The 2384-nt window shown below is 39.1% G+C and overlaps 1 protein-coding gene across 2 annotated transcripts in view; it reads left to right on the top strand.

Annotated features, from left to right (window-relative positions):
* WAC (WW domain containing adaptor with coiled-coil) overlaps nucleotides 1-2384 on the top strand; it is an 87831-nt gene that overhangs the window by 1335 nt on the left and 84112 nt on the right. For both annotated transcript variants that reach the window (XM_012803321.2, XM_023511467.1), the window contains exons 2-3: nucleotides 208-244; nucleotides 1673-1868. In XM_012803321.2, the coding sequence (XP_012658775.1) occupies nucleotides 1730-1868 (139 nt within the window). In that variant the 5' untranslated portion in view covers nucleotides 208-244; nucleotides 1673-1729. The remainder of the gene's footprint in view (nucleotides 1-207; nucleotides 245-1672; nucleotides 1869-2384) is intronic.

The raw sequence follows: 2384 nt of genomic DNA, 5'->3' as shown, positions 1-2384 counted from the left end.
GGAGTGCGGGCGGAGGGGAGCGGGGGCCCGGGTGCGCCGCGTTTCGCCCTCCTTGGTCCTCTGGGGAGCTGTGCGAGCGCGCCGTGTGCGTGCGGGGCCCGCGCCGGTACACTGGGGAGGACTCCCGCGGGGAGGGGCGGCGGGGGGGACCCGTTCCCTCCACCCCCCGCAGTGTCTCATGTCGCCGTTTCTCTTCCTGTTTTTCAGCTGTCACGACCGGAGGGGGGACTCGCAGCCTTACCAGGTACCAGCCCGAAGCCGGGGTGGAGGGATTGGAAGGGGCCTGGAGGGGGAAGGGAGGGACTGCTACTCGAGCGCAGGCTTCAGAAGTCGGTGCAGGCCCTTTGGTGCAACAAATCTAAAACTAGGACGGCAGGTCCCCTTAAAATTTTGTGTTTGGCCCCAGTAGGGTTCTCCGACAAGGTTTAATGTCTTATTTGAACAGGTGAGTGGAGGAAGTTCAGTTAAAACTGAAAAAAATAATAAAAACAAAACCATTTGCAGCCGAGAAGACCTAGCTTGATTATTTGGGAAGGAATCGATGGAATGAAGTGGTAGGTGACTTGGAAGGTGTACTTACCTACTGTGTTGGGGGAACTGGAAGTTAAGGTAGAAGTATTAAAATTAGGTGAAGGGTGTGGGAGAAATAGTTAAGTGATTTACAACTTTTAAGTGGGATGTAAACTATTGTTTTTTCTTATTTTAAGTGTTTTTTTCCTGAAAGAATTGAGATCTTGGGGCATTTGGATAATTAACGTAGGTGGTTCTAGGTAGGGTAGCTAGGTTCATTTTTGTTACAGCAGTTGTTGCATGTGAAGTTTTTCAAAATTACGGTAGATGTGGCTTCAGTTTTCAGGAGGGAAATCTCATAAATGGTAACTTACCAGGTGTACTGAACCAAACACTTTGTACATTAGGCTAGAGTTGGCATTGAAAACACTTGATCCCCTGATGTGTAAAACATTGTCTGTTGCATTTTAATGTCAAAGATTAAAACTTATTCAATCTGCCCTGCAAAACTGCTTTTACACATTGTAAAAGAATGTTGTATCTTGGTTATCCTGAGGTATTTAGAATAAAACTAAACCATTAATTTGAGTGTGTTCCACTCTGTTTAGTTGGAAATACTGCTCATATCAGTTTATTTTGGCTAGTATTTTCATACTTTAAAATTGTTTCGCACATCTGCCAAGAGTAGGTAAGTTAGGTCTGAAGTGCTTTGAGTCGTATATTTGGGGAAACTGATGTCTTTTTTGGTAGCTTTTTAGAAATATACATAGGCTTAAACATATGCCTGTGCCTATCAGTTGTAGAGCAGAAATTGATTACAGTAGTACTGAGTTTCTAGTTTTATCTTGACTAAACATTCAAAAAGGAATTTCACATATTAATTCCCAGAAAAATTTTATGCAGAATCAATATGCCACTGTGGTTTAAAAGTGGAGTGTGGTTTCTTCTTTCTTTTTTTAAAATTTGGTATTAAGATTTGTATCAAGGGTCTTATGGTACACTTAAGCATCAAGTTTTTCAGATTTCAAAATGGAAATTTTAATTTTATTAATAAGTTTATAAAGCTTTATAAGTTATTACACCAAAATTGATGCTTAGATTGGGGAATTTAGTTTAAAATTTCAATTCTTTCTCTCTTTTTTGGGGGGGTGATGTTTTACAGGCACTTAAGTATTCATCGAAGAGTCACCCCAGTAGTGGTGATCACAGACATGAAAAGATGCGAGACGCAGCAGATCCTTCACCACCAAATAAAATGTTGCGGAGATCTGATAGTCCTGAAAACAAATACAGTGACAGCACAGGTCACAGTAAGGCCAAAAATGTGCATACTCACAGAGTTAGAGAGAGGGATGGTGGTGAGTAGCTTTCTTACTGAAACGTTCACATACATTTAACAATAGCTTTATATAAAACCATAAGCAGCAGTAATATTTCCAGCTAGGGTACTGTGTGGTTGTGTCAAAGTATTTCATTTCAGTCGATTTTTTGACTGATAAGCAAGTTAACCAAAAAAGTAAGATGCTGACTTGAGCATTTAAAAAGTGGACCTAAGTGTCTGATAACAAGGGAACGCATTTATGACTACAATCTACAAATGCTTTATTAATGATTTTCCAGGGACTTAATTTTCCTTTTTCAAGGAAAGACTTCAGTTTATTTGGTTTGTGATCTTTGTTGCTGCTTCAGTTTATTTAAGGAGCTCAGATAGGTTTCCTGGTTACAATAATTATCAATTATGAAATAAACTTAGTAGGTTTTTTGAAATAGGTCCAAAATTTAAGAAACCATTTGTTATTTAGAAAATTCATTTTTGGTTTTTTGTTCACATTTTAAATTTTTATTTTCTATATTTTTCTTTTTTTTTTTTTTTT

Source organism: Otolemur garnettii, unplaced genomic scaffold (genome assembly GCF_000181295.1).
Source record: "Otolemur garnettii isolate 467f Iridium unplaced genomic scaffold, OtoGar3 scaffold00019, whole genome shotgun sequence".
In the NCBI taxonomy this organism is placed as follows: domain Eukaryota; kingdom Metazoa; phylum Chordata; class Mammalia; order Primates; family Galagidae; genus Otolemur; species Otolemur garnettii.
Note: the sequence above shows the minus strand (reverse complement) of the source record. Positions and strands in the feature narration are given on the sequence as shown.